Here is a 14,597-nt window from a genome sequence, read left to right on the forward strand (position 1 = left end):
CCCCAGCCCTGTTGAGTCAGCAGAATCCTCCTTACTAACATCCGGGTGCTTGTGCCATAATGAGGAGAGTTTCCTCACAGACTAGTCAAGCAACAACCTGACATAGTCATACTCAAGGAATCATTATTCCTGGTTATGTCCTGTCTCACCAGCAGGATAGACCCAATAGTGATGGTGGCACAGTGGTAAACCATCAGGAAGGAGTTGGCCTAGGAGTCCTCAACATTGACTCTGGACCCCATGAAGTTTCATGGCACCAAGTCAAACATGGGCAAGGAAACCTGCTGATTACCAGGTACCATCCGCCTCAGCTGATGAATCAGTACTCCTCCATGTTGAACACCACTTCAAGGAAGCTCTGAGGGTGGCAAGGGGTCAGAATGTACCCTGAGTGGGACACTTAAATGTCCATCAACAAGAGTGGCTCAGTAGTGCCACGACAGAATGAACCGGTTGAGTCCAAAAGGACATAGCTGCTGGGCTGGGCCTACGGCAAGAGGTGAGGGAACCAACAAGAGGGAAAAACATACTTGACCTCATTCTAACTAACCAGCCTGCTGCAGATGCATATGTCCATGGCAAGATCTGTAGAAGTGAGCACCGCATAGTCCTTGTGAGACAAAGTCCTGTCTTCACATTGATGTTACCCTCCATCGTGTTGTGTGACACTACCACTGTGCTAAATGGGATAGACTTTGAACAGATCTAGCAACTCAAGACTGGGCATCCATGAGGCATTGGGAGTCATCAGCAGCAGCAGAATTGTATTCAACCGTAATCTGTAACCTCATGGCCCGGCATAGCCCCCAGTCTACCATTACCACCAAGCCAGGGGATCAACCCTGGTTCAATGCAGAGTGCAGGAGAGCATGCCAGGAGCAATCAGGCAGACTGAAAATTCAGGTGTCGACCTGGTGAAGCTACAACACAGCATAACCAACAAGTAATAGACAGAGCTAAGCGATACCACAACGAACGCATCCAACCTAAGCTCTGTAGTCCCGCCACATCCAGTCGTGAATGGTGGTGGATAATTAAACAACTCATTGGAGGAGGAGGCTCCACAAATATCCCCAACCTCAATGATGGAGGAGTCCAGCACGTATGTGCAAAAGATGAGGGCTGTAGCACTCGCAAAAATCTTCAGCCAGATGTGCCGAGTGGATGATCCATCTCGGTCACCTCCGGAGGTCCCCAGCATCACAGATGTCAGTCTTCAGCCAATACGATTCACTCCACATGGTATCAAGAAACAGCTGAAGCCACTGGATACTGCAACGGCTATGGGCCCTGACAATATTGTGGTAATAGTCCTGAACACTTGTGCTCCAGAACTTGCCGCACCCTTGGCCAAGCTGTTCCAGTACAGCTACAGCACTGGCATCTACCTGGCAATGTGGAAAATTACCCAGGTGAGTCCTGTACACAAGAAACAGGACAAATCCAACCCAGCCATTTACCACCCTATTAGTCTACTCCATCATCAACAAAGTGATGGAAGGAGTCATCAACAGTGCTATCAAGCGGCACTTATTCAGCAATCATAGAATTTAGATCATAGAATTTACAGTGCAGAAGGAGGCCATTTGGCCCATCGAGTCTGCACTGGCTCTTGGAAAGAACACCCTACCCAAGGAGCAATAACCTGCTCATGGACCTCAGTTTGAGTTTCTCCAGGGTCACTCAGCTCTTGACCTCATTACAGCCGTGGTTCAAATATGGACAAAGAGCTGAATGCCAAAGGTAAGGTGAGAGTGACTGCCCTTGATATCAAGGCAGCATTCAACCCCGTATGGCATCAAGGAGTCCTGGAGTCAATGGAAATCAGGGGGAAAAGTCTCTGCTGGTTGGAGTTATACCTGGCACAAAGGAAGATGGTTGTAGTGGTTGGAGGTCAATCATCTCAACTCCAGGACATCACTGCAGGGGTTCCTCAGGGCAGTGTCCTAGGCCCAACCATCTTCAGCTGCTTCATCAATGACCTCCCTTCCACCATCAGGTCAGAAGTGGGGATGTTTGCGGATGACTGCACAATATTCAGCACCTCAGATAATGAAGTCCATGTCCAAATACAGCAAGATCTGGACAATATCCAAGTTTGGGCTGACAAGTGGCAAGTTACATTCACGCACACAAATGCCAGGCAATGACCATCTCCTACAAGCGAGGATCTATCCACCGACCCTTGACATTCAATGGCATTACCATCGCTGAATCCCCCACAATCAACATCCTGGGGGTTACCATTGGTGAAAAACTGAACTGGACTAGCCACATTAATACTGTGGCTACTAGGGCAGGTCAAAGCTAGGAATCCTACGGTGAGTAATCACCTCCTGACCCCCCAAAGCCTGTCCACCATCTACACGTCAGGAGTGTAATGGAATACTCTCCACTCGCCTGGATGAGTGCAGCTCCAACAGCACTCAGGAAGCTCGATACCATCCAGGACAGAGCAGCCCGCTGGATTGCTCCTCATTCCACAAACATTCAATCCCTCCAGCACCGACGATCAGTGGCAGCCGTGTGTACCATCTACGAGATGCACTGCAGCAACTCACCAAGGTTCCTTATACAACACCTTCCAAACCCACCACCACTAACATCTAGAAGGACAAGAGCAGCATATACCTGGGAACCCCACCACCTGAAGGTCCCCTCCAAGTCACTCAGCACCCTGACGTGGAAATATATCACCGCTCCTTCACTCGCTGGGGCAACATCCTGGAACTCCCTCCCTAACAGCACAGTGCGTGTACCTATACCTCAAGGACTGCAGCGGTTCAAGAAGGCAGCTCACCACCACCTTCTGGAGGACAACTAGGGATGGGCAATAAATGCTGGCCTAACCAGCGACACCCTCATCCCATGAACGACTAAAAGAAAAAAAAGAAAAAATGGCCAGAGTCTTACACAGCCTCAGAAATACATGCTTTTATATTCCAGTGATCCCTGATACCAACCTCTGCCAGTGAAAAGATGAATAACCCGTTACCTCTTTTTGTAACGGGAATGTGAAAAGTCAGCTCTACAAATATCTGGTTATTGGAACTCCGTCAGGCGATCTGGCTTCATGAGTCACAATCACAAACCGTGGCCGGAATCCTTCGGCCGTTCACATCAGTGGGATGCTCCAGCCCCGACGAAGGCACACTCAGGCTGGGGGGCAGGGGCGGGGGGGGGGTGCATTCAACAGGAAACCAGAAGATCCCATGAAACTCGTGGCGGGAGGGGCGAAAAATCCCGCCCTGTGTGTGGAGGAATATTATGCATCAGAATATTTCACTCTTTCAGATGTGCTGGAGGGCTTGTAGAGTTTTGGGTGTGACAGAGACAGTGCTCCCCACAATCATCATTTATATCTCATTTTCACTTGATTCACTTGGGAACAATCAACATTGGTATTGGTTTTGTTTTTTTCTTTCAGCTTTTAGGTGAGGTGGAATATTCGGGAATTAAAAGCTTTTCCATTTCAGTCACTCGGTGTCAGCATTAATCAGAAAGACTTCTATTTATCCAATGCCCTTCATGACCTTAGTGCCTTAGTGTCTATATGAAGTACTTTTGAAGTATAGTCATTGTTCTAATATTGGAAACGCAGCAGCCAATTTGTGCACAGCAAGCTGACCAACGACCAACAGCGATAATGAGCAGATAATCTGTTTTTGATGTGGACTGAGGGATTAACATTGTCTACTTGGGGGAAGACCCCTGCTCTGCTTCAAAGTAATGCCACAGGTTCTTTCACGCTCACCTGAGATGGGCAGTGTAACATCTCATCCAACAAATGGCACCTTGGACGGTGCTGCACTCCCTCAGTACTGTACTGGGAGCAACAGCTGAGATGAACTGATATATAGTGGAGTCAGAACATGAGTCAAATTCCCTCTGACACGGCAGCACGGTGGAGCAGTGGTTAGCACTGCTGCCTCATGGCGCCAATGTCCCGGGTTCGATCCCGGCTCTGCGTCATTGTCCGTGTGGAGTTTGCACATTACTCCCCGTGTTTGCGTGGCTTTCGCACCCACAACCCAAAGATGTGCAGGGTAGATGGATTGGCCACGCTAAATTGCCCCTTAATTGGAAAAAATGAATTGGGTGCTCTAAATGGTTTTTTAAAAAATTCCCTCTGACAGCAGACTTAAACATCAACCTCCAAAGAACAAAACCACTGCATCAACGCGGCAATTCCCCCGTGCCAGCTTGTCTGTGTGACCTTGCCAGTTGATGCCAGCTTTACACTGTGGATACATGTCCATAAGAGTCTGGACTAAGACTAGGCAATCACATTTGAGTTCCCCCCCCCCCCCCCCAAACCCATCCATCTTACAGAAAGAGAAGCTCTTCTTCCCAGCAAGCCACGCTGTTTTCAAACCCAGACCCCGGAGTTGAAAGGGCAGTGGCTGGTGACTGGACAGTTTGAATAGGGGTTGGCCATATCACTTCGAGCCTGTTCCATCAGTCAATGAGATCATGACTGATCTGTGGCCACACTCAATGCACCCACCTTTGCCCCGCATCCCTTAATATCTTTGGTGAACCAAATCCATCAATCCCAGATTTAAAATTAACAGAATCCACTAGAATCTCGGGTCCACATTGGGGAAAAAAACTCCAACCGTTTAAAAGTCGGTGAGTGAAGAAGTGTTTCCTAACTTCACTTCTGAAAGGCCTGGCTTCAGTTTTTCATGTCTCGATAGTGAGGAAAGTAAGTTGTCAAGAGGGCATTAAGAGTCTACAGAGGGATTTAGGTAAGTTAAGTGAGTGGGCAAAAAATTGGCAGATGGCGTATAATGTGGGAAAATGTGAACTTGTGCACATCGGCAGGAAGAATAGAAAAGCAGCTTCTGATTTAAATGGAGAGAAATTGCAGGACTCAACATTATTGAGGGTTCTGGGTGTCCTGGTACATAAATCATCAGAGGTTAGTCTGCTGGTACAGCAAGTGATGAGGACAACAAATGGAATTTATTGCAAGGGGAACGGAATATAGAAGTAAACTAGCTTTACTACAGCTGTAAGTTAATAAGATCGCCTTAGTCCCAGATGACGATCGGCTGCTTTCTTCTTTTGAGGGGGAGAGCTGACTGGTGATGATTTAACCTGGGGATCAGCACACCTCAGGAAAGGGGGGATGTTGAGAAGGCAGGGCCTTCATGAATAACCTGAGCCGGTACAGGAATTGTACCGGTACGCTGCAAGCCTCGCTCTGCATCACAAACCAGATGTCCAGCCAACTGAGCTAAATCACCTGTACAGGGCCTTGGTGAGACCACGGGTGGGATTCTCCGGTCCGCCAGCCGCATTCTTCTCGGCCGCGCACCATTCGCTGGCGGCAGGATTCTATGTTCCCGCCGATTGTTGGCCGAGTTAGACAAATGTTTGGTCAACAGGTGAGTCAAGGTATATGAGGGGCATACACGAAAGTGGAATTGAAGTCACAATCAGATGAGCCATGAACTTAGTGAAAACTGGAGTAGGCCTGACGGGCCGAATGGCCTACCCCTGCTCCCAGTTCTTGTGGTCTGATATCCCTATGTCCTGAAGTCACCAACCAGCAGCAATAATTTATAGGGGCTGGTTTAGCACAATGGGCTAAACAGCTGGTTTGTAATGCAGAACAAGGCCAGCAGCGCAAGTTCAATTCTCGTACCGGCCACCCTGAGCATGCACTGGAATGTGGCGACTAGGGGCTTTTTAAGGTAACTTCATTGAAGCCTACTTGTGGCAATATGTTATTATTATTTATCCATATTTACCCTATCTGTTCTGGCTGATAGCTTGAAAACTTTGATCAAATCATCTCTTAACCTTCTGAATTCTAGGGAATATGACATGGGTCTGTACAATCCCTCATTCTAATTTAACCCATTGGGCTTCAGGATCATTCTGGTAAATCTGCACTGCACTCGCTCCAAGGCCAATGCATGCTGGCACCATCCAGCTCTCTACAATGATATGTTTTGAACATTTTGCCTGCTTAACATCCATGCCCTGATCAGTGTTTTATTCCTCCAGTCTCGGTTAGTCTCAGCTGATGTTACAGTTGACAAAGAGCAACCAGGATTTCACACCCCTTTTCTTCATCGATTTTCAGTTGCACAATCCTCGATAAGCCCTGACTCGAAGGATTAATGTTTGGCGTTCAGTATCCGTTTTATCTTTCAGATCGCCTGTGATGGCTGGAGGCTTGTTTGCTGTCGATCAGCGATGGTTCTGGGAACTGGGTGGCTATGATCCTGGACTGGAAATCTGGGGAGGAGAGCAATATGAAATATCCTTCAAGGTAAGTTGGCAAGATTTCTGTCTTATAGTACATTATTGAATTTGAAAGGTGCTTTATTTATTGGTTTGGTTTCCTTTAAAAAAAAAGTGATCGTTCTGCTCATCAAGTTCCTATATTATTTTCATTAGGGGCTGTTTAGCACAGGGCTAAATCGCTGGCTTTGAAAGCAGACCAAGGCAGGCCAGCAGCACAGTTCAATTCCCATATCAGCCTCTTCAAACAGGCACCGGAATGTGGTGACTAGGGGCTTTTCCCAGTAACTTCATTTGAAGCCTACTTGTGACAATAAGCAATTTTCATTTTTCATTATGCCAAAGATCATCATTTCAAGAGCTAATACTTGATTGCAGCATAAGAACATGAAGAACACTTGAGCTTGATTCACCATTTAATTGGATCATATCTGATCAACATTCACCTCCCTTTGCGCCATACCCTTTGCTAATCGTACCCAACGATAACCAATCAAATTCAGCCCTGAAAGCTCCATTGTATCGTATCCTTTTCACGGGGGGATTATAAGAATTGCAGGCGCAGTAGTATTGTCACTGGACTAGTTATCCAGAGACCCAGGGTAATGCTGTGGGGACCCGTGTTCAAATCCCACCACGGCAGATGGTGAAATTTGAGTTCAATAATGTTTTGGAATTAAAAGTCAAATGATGAAACCATCACCCACTATTGTTAAAAACCCACCTAGTTCACTACACCCCGAGGGAAAGAAATCTGCCGTCCTTACCTGGTCTGGCCTCGTATGTGTAATGTGATTGACTCTTAAATGCCTTCTGAAATGGCCGAGCAAGCCACTCAGGACAATTAGGTATAGACAACAAATTGAACGAATAAAAAAAAGGGGGGGAAGTTTCAAAAGGATCTGAATACACATTTGCAAGTTTTAAGTTCGGGAGGCCTGGTTGGGCCAGAAGACAACGTAAGTCAGCGAGCACAGGAGTGTTAATGGGACCGGTTGCAAGCTCTGGGAACGAGAGTTTTAGATCAAGTGAGGCTTACAGGTTGGAAGATGGGAGATTGGACAGGGATGGTTGAGTCTGGAGGTGCAAAAAAGGGTGTCTGCATATTTTTATTATGCAGGACAGTTAGCACTGCTACTTCACAGCACCAGGGTCCCAGGTTCAATTCAGGCCTTGACTCCCACAGTCCGAAGATGTGCAGGTTAGGTGGAGTTACATGGTTGCGGGGACAGGGCGGGGGAGTGGGCCTGAATAGGGTGTTCTTTTAGAGGGTCAGTACCAGCCTCCCCGAACAGGCGCCGAAATGTGGCGACTAGGGACTTTTCACAGTAACTTCAGTTGAAACCTACTTGTGACAATAAGCGATTTTCATTTCATTTCATGTTAGACTCGATGGGCCAAATGGCCTCCTTCTGCACTGTAGGTTACATCAGTTCTGTACCTGTCAGATATGACTTGCACACCAGATGAGCAATCATTTATTGCTCACAATATGCTTTTAATCAGAATGTGTTTCAATAATTCCAACCATTGTGAACTTAAGGATCTGTGGCCACAGCAATGGGATTATTTACTCAACCTTGATATGAACAAACATAATTCCTATGCACAACAGGCACTGGCTGTTGTGTTTGGCGTTTGTTGTCCAGCAAGGAATCTACCAAACGACTTGTGACTTGTGCAAATCAGGAACTTTATTAAGTCATATGTAGTAAGGTAGCGATCTGGTACAGAGCAAGTTATCATGGAGTTTCTTTGTTCTCCCGTCGAACTACACCTGGCACGACTGTCCTCATGTACGACTTATAACCATCTGCCGATCACCGGATGTGCCCGCACTTCTCTCTATCTGAGTGCCTTGTCACATGACCCCTGTCTGAAGACCGCATGGTTGGTCTGTACCACCACCTGCTGGTTGGAGGTTGCACCACCAGCCATCTATAATATTGCTTACAGGCATATCATCACACTAGCGAAAGTTATGTTATAGCTTTGACTCAATTTTTGGCAATGCTATCAAACGATTTCCACCGCCCTGTTCTTTCCCCCCATATCCCTTCAAATTTCCTTCCTTCCAAGTAGATAAATGTTATCCCTTTTTGAAAGTTATTATTGAATCTGCTCTTACCGCCTTTTCCAGCAATATGTTCCCAATTCTAATGCTACCCTGCTTAAAACCTTACCATGTCACCTCTGCTTCCTCTGCCATTCAAATTTAAATTTACAAAATGTAAATTTATTCACGGGACAATTAAGTTTGCACAAGCAACAGAAGCGCAACCGAAGCGCTTAAAATACAATCCTAAATAAAATAAATAAATACGCTCTATTCTCCATTTCTTTTTCATTCCCTCCATTCTCACATTAGTTTTATTTCACTTGAATTCATCGATTTTATTCTGCAGATTTGGCAGCGCCAGCCCCCAGCCCGTCTGCCCCTTTCCAGAATCCCTCTCCTGGCCCGGGTAACCTTGGCCGAGCCAGTGTTGCCCATATCCCCTGAAAGAATTTTTAAAAAGACTTACAGCCAATTAAACAGTTTTTGAAATATAGTTGGTCTTGTGTTTGTGGGTAACCTGTGCCCCGGTGGGTAGCATCCCAGCTATGGACCAGACGGTAGCACTTTAATCGCTGAGCTAGAAAGCAGTGGATTCAAGTTCCACTCTAGAAGCTTGAACATCTAATGCTGACACTGAGGTGCAGCACTGAGGGAATGCAAGTCTTTCAGATGAAATGATAGATTAAAGCACCTCCTGCCTTCGCAATTAGATGCCAAAAATCCAAATGCGCTATTCATCTCTCTGGTGCCCTGATTATATTCGCCCTTCAACCAATGCTACTAAAACGTGTTATCATTTCTGTTTGCGGGAGCTTGCTCTGCAGAAATTGGTTGCTGCATTTCCTTTATTACAATGACTCTCTCTCATTGGGTGCCATGCCCTAAGGGGGCATTGGCAAATATGGACCTCCATGTGTTGGTCAATGGTGATGCTGCATTATTCAGTGGTTTGCTGGTGCCTTCTGTTAGTCCTGGCTGGCCAGGAGATTCTCCCACTTGCCATAGGCATAGTGGAAGGCTTTCCATGTTGATCATCAACCGGTTTGTCCACACACCGTGAATGCACCTTCTGTGACCATCACATTCCGGAGTTGGATTCGAACCCAGAGCTTCTGACTCAGAAGCAAGGATGCTACCCACCGGGGCACAGGACATCCACAAACACAAGACCAACTATATTTCAAAAACTGTTTAATTGGCTGTAAGTCTTTTTTTTATTCTTTCAGGGGATATGGGCAACACTGGCTCGGCCAAGGTTACCCGGGCCAGGAGAGTGTTTCTGGAAAGGGATAGACGGGCTGGGGGCTGGCGCTGCCAAATCTGCAGAATTATTATTGGGCGACGAACATAGCTATGGTACCCAAGTGGGCGGCGGAGGAGAGGTTGGTGTGGGGACAGGTGGAGGAGGCTTTATGTAAGGGGACCAGCCTGAGGGCATTTTTGTTGGCACCTCTTCAGTTCTCGCCGGCCAGGTACCCCACGAGCCTGGTGGTGGTATCAGCGTTGAGGGTGTAGAATCTATGTTGGCAGCACTATAGCTTGGAAGATATGTCCCTGTGGGCGGCGATTTGTGGCAACCATAGGTTTGTTCCAGCAGTGCTGGATGTGAGATTTTGGGGGTGGGGAAGGTTGTGGATAGAGTACCCCTGTTTGTGGGGGGTACGTTTGCCAGATTGGAAGAGCTTGAAGTGTGCTTGCTGCCGAAGGGGAATAGGCACAGTACGAAGTCTTACAACACCAGGTTAAAGTCCAACAGGTTTGTTTCGATGTCACTAGCTTTCGGAGCGCTGCTCCTTCCTCAGATGAATGAAGAGGTATGTTCCAGGGGGAATGGGTTCAGGTACCTGCAGATGAGGGACCTCTTGAGGAAGGAGCAGGGTTCATTTCCGCGGCTGCCGTCTCCAGCACTAGCTTCTCTTCGTGGATGAGATAGGCGAGGGCTCTGTGCGTCAGTGGTGGAGGAAGTGAGTGTCAAAGGTGGTGAATGGGGTGCCAATCAGGCCGGTTGCTTCGTCCTAGATAGTGTCGAGCTTCTTGAGTGTTGTTGGAGCCACACTCATCCAGGCAAGTGGAGAATGTTCTATCACACTCCTGACTTGTGCCTTGTGGATGGTGGACAGGCTTTGGGGAGCCAGGAGAGGCAGTGGCCTAATGGTATTGTCTGTCGCTGGACTACTTAACCAGGAACCCAGAGTAATGCTCTGGGCACCCACGTTCAAATCTCGCCACTGCAGATGGTGACATTTGTATTCAATACAAAATCTGGAATTAAAAGTCTAATGATGATCATTGTCAATTGTTATAAAAACTCATCTGGTTCACTAATGTCCTTTAGGGAAAAACAATCTGCCATCCTTGCCTGGACTGGCCTACATGTGACTCCAGACCCACATCAATGCAGTTGATTCTTAACTACCCCCTCAAGGACAATTAGGGATGGGCAATAAATGCTGGCACGGCCTGCGATGCCCACATCCCATGACGAATAAAAAAAAGGTGAGTTAGAGTTAGAGTTCCCAACCTCTGACTTTCATTTATAGACACTGCATTTATATGGCTACTCCAGTAGCTGGTAACTCCCAGAATGTTGACAGAATTATCGGACATCCTCAGGTCATGAAAGATACTATCTTAGTTCACTTTTCATCTTACTCGATATATTAAAACACTTCTTTTGTAATCTAACTTTAATTTCAGCTTGGAAATAAATGCCCTACCCCAGCTATTATGGTGCGTTTGGTGGTGGGGACACTTAAAGGGGCAGAAGGGTAGTGCACGAGGACCTTGACACCTTCCCACCTCCATCCCGATTAAGCCTGTGGTGGGTGAACTGACTTCCTGCCTCATTGCCAATCAAGACCCATAAGTGGGCAATTAAGTGGGCATGGTTCCCATAACAGCCTCCCCAAACAGGCGCTGGAATGTGGCGACTAGGGGCTTTTCACAGTAACTTCTTGTGACAATAAGCGATTTTCATTTCATTTTTCAATGTCCATTTTTGAGTCTCGTCCTGCTGCTGCTGGTATTTACCCAGTGGGGGCAGTTACCATGCAGGGAGCACAGAAGTGCCAGTACACCTGTGCAGGGTTTTTAGTGGGCTTCCATGGGGATATCTCATTCAAAGACACACAATGTTTGATCTAGGAAACCCAACATTTTCAAGGAGCGGGTGGGGCTGCTGAAAGCCACCTTACTGCCTTTGCTGCCGACCACTCACACTTCCACTTGGCGAATCCCTCCGCCATCACTCACCTGTGGCCTGGGTTCATGAAAATCCTGAGGCTCGTGTGGGTGTTGTACCGGCAACCGTCGCTGCCTCCATGACGACATTGCCATTCAATAGAGATGCTGGAGGCGAAGTGGCCAGTATCTCTTGGCAACGGGATTTCTGCCCCCTTGATCACAAGGGAGGCCGCTGCTGTCCAGATATCTTTGTGAGCGGCACATGATGTGGTGGGCTTTCTCGAATGGGTGACATGGTGCTCTTGCCAGCTCTTTAGCTGGTGGGCATGAGACCCCTGTCACCTTCATTAAATCTACTCTTCAGTTTGGAGATGGGGCCAACTCAAAAGAAGGCCCACAACTAGCTAGAAAACTGATTCAAAGTTCCATTTTAACGAAATTAGTATTAAAAGACTAACGATTGGCACGGTGTATGACCTTGGCAACTTCTCACACAATCTCTAAGGTTTGCTGGATTGATACAACTCTGCTTTCTTGCAATTATAATCACAGGGGCATTTGATTGCGAAATGGCAAAGGACAGAGTCCAACTAAGCCATCAGTACAGCACTCAGTGCAACTGCCAACCTCTTAATGGATCTCATGACATAATACTTCAATTTATCAGTTCTTTTAGAAATTGTTTATTTTGAATTAAAGTCAGGCTGACTGTCGTTATAAATTTGAGCACGCAATGCATTTGCGGATTGGGCACTGAGGTCAGTGGGGCACAGGAGGATTTCCCTCAGGACATCACTGCAGGAGTTCCTCGGGGTAGTGTCCGAAGCCCCAGCTCCTGACCTCAACACAGCCTTAGTCCAAACATGGAGCTGAACTCCAGGGGTGGGGTGAGAGTGACTGTCCTGAACATCAAGGTGCCCCATCAAAACCGGTGAATGGGAATCAGAGGAAAAAATCTCCATCGGTTGGAGTCATATCTAGCATGAAGGAAAATGGTGGTAGTTGTTGGAGGGCAATCAGTCGTGGAACATCACTGCAGGACTACCTCAGAGTAGTGCCTGAGGCCAAACCCTCTTCAGTTGCTTCATCAATGGCCTTCCCTCAATCATTAGGTCAGATGTGAAGATGTTCACTGATGATTGCACAATATTCACCATTCGCGACTCCTCAGATACTGAACCAGTTCGTGCTAGCCAACATGCAGCCTTGTGTTGATAAGTGGCAAGTCACTTCGGTGTCACACAAGCACCAGGCAATGACCATCTCCAACAAGAGAGAATCTAACAAACACCCCTTGCCATTCAACAGCATTACAAACACTGAAACCCTGACAATCAACATCCTGGGGGTTTCCACTTACCAATTCTGTGGTGTGAACCATGATTCCCCAAAGCCTGTCTGGCAAAAGTGAAAGTCAGGAGTGTAATGGAATATTCCCCACTTGCCTGGATGAGTCCAGCTCCAACAGCACTCAAGAAGCTCAACACCAGAGACTTCCGGGTGCGGCGATGACCAGCTGAGTCGCACGTTTCGGCAGCTCCCGGTGAAACGGACTTTTGGGCTCTTGATAGGAGCCCCAACGGCAATTTTGACGGCTAAAAACACTGTGCGGTAAACCAGAAGGGAATCCCCCCTGGACACGGATGAAAAAAGGAGGAGAAAGTGGCCGGATTGCAGTGGATCCTTTAGAACAGCGGCAAGGAAGGCAAGCAAAAACCAAGATGGCGTCGGAAGGTGGCAGTTTAACATGGGGCCCTGAACAACAAGAGTTCTTGAAATGCTGTGTGGAAGAGATCAAAAAGGAAATGAAGAAAGAGCTGTTGGCCCCGATATTACAGGCGATTGAAGGGCTACAGGAGGAACAAAAAACCCAGGAGCGGGAGCTTCGGGTCGTGAAGGCAAAGGCAGCCGAGAATGAGGACGACATACAGGGCCTGGTGGTGAAGACGGAGACGCATGCGGCACATCAGAAACGATGTGTGGAAAGGTTGGAGGCACTGGAGAACAACGCAAGGAGGAACAACCTGAGGATTCTTGGTCTTCCTGAAGGTGTGGAGGGAGCGGACGTCGGGGCATATGTGAGCACGATGCTGCACTCGTTAATGGGAGCGGAGGCCCCGGCGGGTCCGTTGGAGGTGGAGGGAGCATACCGAGTGATGGCGCGAGGGCCGAGAGCAGGAGAAATTCCCAGAGCCATAGTGGTGAGATTCCTCCGTTTTAAGGATAGAGAAATGGTCCTTAGATGGGCAAAGAAAACTCGGAGCAGTAAATGGGAGAACGCGGTGATCCGCGTTTATCAAGACTGGAGTGCGGAGGTGGCGAGAAGGAGGGCGAGCTTTAATCGGGCCAAGGCGGTGCTTCATAAAAAGAAGATAAAATTTGGAATGCTGCAACCGGCAAGACTGTGGGTCACATATCGAGGGAGGCACCACTACTTTGAGACGGCGGGTGAAGCGTGGACTTTTATTGTGGAAGAAAAACTGGAATGAGCGGGTTATTAAAAAGAACGTTTGAACAAAGTGGTGGGGCGAATGTGGGGGGCAAAGAGGGGGGTTAAAAAGGGGGGAAAGAGGAGTTTTATGTACTAATCCTGCGATGTGGTAACTTTTCTCTCTCCCACAGGTGGTGATGGGGGGAGGAGGGGAGGTGGAGGAGATGGGGCGTTGGCCATTGGGGGCGGGGCCAAGGGAGAAGCGCGGGCTTGGTTCCCGCGCTATGATAATCATGGCGGGAATAGAGAAGCAGGAAGGAGGGGGCGTCGCACGGTGCGAGCCGAGGTCACGGGGGGAAGCCGAGGTTGGCCAGAGTTTGCTGACTTCTGGGAGTAACATGGGGGGAGTAATTACGCTAGCGGGGGATCTAGCGGGGGGGGTGGGAGGGGGGAATTACTGGGTTGCTGCTGCTGGGGAGAGGGGGGAGCTGATATGGGAGGGGATGGGCGGGGGGGCACCGCCTGGGGGAGATACAGCTGCGTGGGAACTGGGTGAGGAGCTGGAAAAAGGTGATGGCTAATCGACAAGGGGGGGGGGGTAGGAAGCCCCCCAACCCGGCTGATCACGTGGAACGTGAGAGGGCTGAACGGGCCGATAAAGAGGGC

At 48.2% G+C, this 14,597-nt stretch overlaps 1 protein-coding gene across 1 annotated transcript in view; it reads left to right on the forward strand.

Moving 5' to 3' along the window:
- The window catches only part of galntl6 (polypeptide N-acetylgalactosaminyltransferase like 6), a 1,697,721-nt gene that overhangs the window by 1,500,996 nt on the left and 182,128 nt on the right, over window positions 1-14,597 (forward strand). Inside the window, exon 8 of the mRNA XM_072515756.1 lies at window positions 6,169-6,286. Coding sequence (XP_072371857.1) covers window positions 6,169-6,286 — 118 coding nt within the window. The remainder of the gene's footprint in view (window positions 1-6,168; window positions 6,287-14,597) is intronic.

This window comes from Scyliorhinus torazame, chromosome 9 (assembly GCF_047496885.1).
Source record: "Scyliorhinus torazame isolate Kashiwa2021f chromosome 9, sScyTor2.1, whole genome shotgun sequence".
Lineage (NCBI taxonomy): Eukaryota > Metazoa > Chordata > Chondrichthyes > Carcharhiniformes > Scyliorhinidae > Scyliorhinus > Scyliorhinus torazame.